The following is a 2,482-nucleotide window of genomic DNA, read 5'->3' on the forward strand; positions in this document are numbered from 1 at the left end:
ATTTTTAAAAATCGACTAAGTAACTATTCACCCCCCTCTAGTTACTTACAGATACCAATAAGAAAACCCAAAAGTCTAATAATAAATAATGAGGCAATCCAAACAACTGCCGTTAACATCCCCCGGTAGTTAGAGCGGGAGAGGAATGGACGCTCAACCTGGTGCGAAACTCCTCGAACAGAGATGATGGCTGGCCTTTTGTGAAAATGTCAGCATACTTGTACCGAGAATGAACATGAAGAACTCAAACATGACCAGTGGCTACAAGGTCACGAACAAAATGTATGTCAATCTCGATATACTTAGTCTGTTGGTTTTGAACTGGATTAGAAGAAATATAAACCACACTTACGTTATCAAACGAGAGTGGCAGAAAATAACGGGTAATGTAGCTCACGGAGAAGGTTACACAACCAGGAGGTTTCAGCAACCGCATTAGCAACACCACGATACTCTACTTCGGCACTGGATCTAGAGGGCGTGTGTTGACGCTTGGAAGACAAAGATAGAAGATTGTTATCGAGCAAAACACAGTAATCTGATGTAGATCGTCTAGTAATAGGGCACTCTTCCCAGTCAGTATCAGAATAAGCTATGGGAGAGCAAGTGGATGAAGCATATAACTGAAGTCCCATATCAAAGAGTCTCTCGAATGTAGCACAAGATCCGTTTAAGAGCTGAGAAATGAGGCTCCCTAGGATCATGCATGAATAAACATATCTGCTGAACGGCATAAGAGATATATGGTCGAGTGAAAGTGAGGTGCTGAAGAGCACCTGCAAGACTACGATACAAAGTAGGGTCCGATACAGTAGGACCATTATCCCCAAGCTTAGAGTCAGCGTTAATAGGGGTCCGACAGGGCTTACAATAAAGCATATCAACACACTCAAGAATCTCAGTAGCGTACTTCCGCTGGGAGAGAAATAACCCTATAGAATTGCGAGTCACATAAATCCCCAAAAAGTAATTCAGTGGTCCTAAATCGGTCATGGAAAACTCTTGATGCAAAGACTGAATGACCCGGAGAAATAAAAGTTGTAGAGGAGGCCGTCACAATAATGTCATCAACATAAATTAGCAAGTAAGCAATGTATGTTCCCTGATGATATAGAAACAAAGAAAAGTCACACCGACTGTGAACAAATCCCACACGTTTAGCGTAACTTGCAAAACGTTAAAACCAAGCACATGGAGCTTGCTTGAGACCATATAGCGACTTATGTAGAAGACAAACGTAGTCAGGGTGTGCCGAGTCTCGAAAACCAGGAGGTTGATGCATATAAACAGTTTCAGCAAGATCACCGTTGAGAAATGCATTCTTCACATCAAGCTCCTGAACTGGCCAATCTCGAGCGAGTGCAAGGCTAAGAACTGTCCGGATAGTAGTCAGCTTAACAATGGGACTAAATGTCTCCTCATAATCAATACCATTTTGTTGGCTACGCCTATTAGCAACAAGACGCGCTTTATAACGACTAAGTGTACCATCTGCATGATACTTGTGCCGAAAGAGCCATATGAAACGGATTATGTTCGCGTCTGTAGGTCTGGGCACAAGGGTCTAAGTGTTATTTTTAATCAAGGCATTGTATTCATCGCGCATAGCACTTTGACAATAGGGATTGTTGAGGGCCTCAGAATAGGTTTTGGGAAGGGGGAGATGGGAGAAACGTGAAGGTTGAGACATTGAACTGATCTGGTTGTACCAACATGAGATCGAGTGACCAAGGGATGAGTGGGAACAGAAGTTGGGGCAGTTATAGTAGGTTGAGCTTCAAGAGGAGTTGTGTTAGAGGGTGGCGGTGGAGGTGGTGGTGTGGGAATATGTATGGGTCGCAGAGGTGGTAAAGGTGTAGAATGTTCGATAGGAAGCTCGGGAGTAGAGGTGGTGGAAGGAGTGGGTAGGGTATCTAGAAAAGAATATAACGGAGGTTAATTCGGAGTCATAAAGGCATAGGGGAATGCAATTTCATCGAAAGTGACATGCCAAGATATGATGATTTTATTGGTTGAAAGTGACATGGTTGTCAGAGAATTGATCGGCATTGATTTCGGATAACATGATTTAACCATGTATGACTGAGTAACAACTTGTTTTTCATATGTAAAATGAACGTAAAAGCATCATCTATCATCTATTTCATAAAAGTTTTGAACTAAAACCTAAGATTATTGTTGGTTAATTACAATTTCCAAAATGTGGGCTATTATGATTAGACGTGCATGTTCTTTGTATATATATGTAAACTACTTCTTAAACCCGTGTGTATACAGGGGTCGTCGATCAATATTAATATTAAGATTTATACTAATAACTACTTTCGTCCCCAAATTATTGTACTTTTAGAATGACAAACACACATATATACGTATAACGTATTTACTAATAATTCATTACATTACTCGAACTCACAACCTTAAGGTTAATTAGTTACTCCGATACTATTGAGTCAAAGGTCCTTTAGTATATAAATAAATA

General features: G+C 40.6%; 1 protein-coding gene across 1 annotated transcript; it reads right to left on the minus strand.

Moving 5' to 3' along the window:
• Positions 1-244: 244 nt before the first annotated feature.
• Positions 245-993, minus strand: LOC139853723 (uncharacterized mitochondrial protein AtMg00810-like). Its single transcript, XM_071843088.1, has 3 exons — positions 777-993; positions 410-694; positions 245-321 (listed from the first exon to the last, which is right to left on the minus strand). Exons 1-3 carry the CDS (start codon positions 991-993, stop codon positions 245-247), a joined length of 579 nt encoding a protein of 192 aa, XP_071699189.1.
• Positions 994-2,482: the final 1,489 nt, after the last annotated feature.

This window comes from Rutidosis leptorrhynchoides, chromosome 6 (genome assembly GCF_046630445.1).
Source record: "Rutidosis leptorrhynchoides isolate AG116_Rl617_1_P2 chromosome 6, CSIRO_AGI_Rlap_v1, whole genome shotgun sequence".
Lineage (NCBI taxonomy): Eukaryota > Viridiplantae > Streptophyta > Magnoliopsida > Asterales > Asteraceae > Rutidosis > Rutidosis leptorrhynchoides.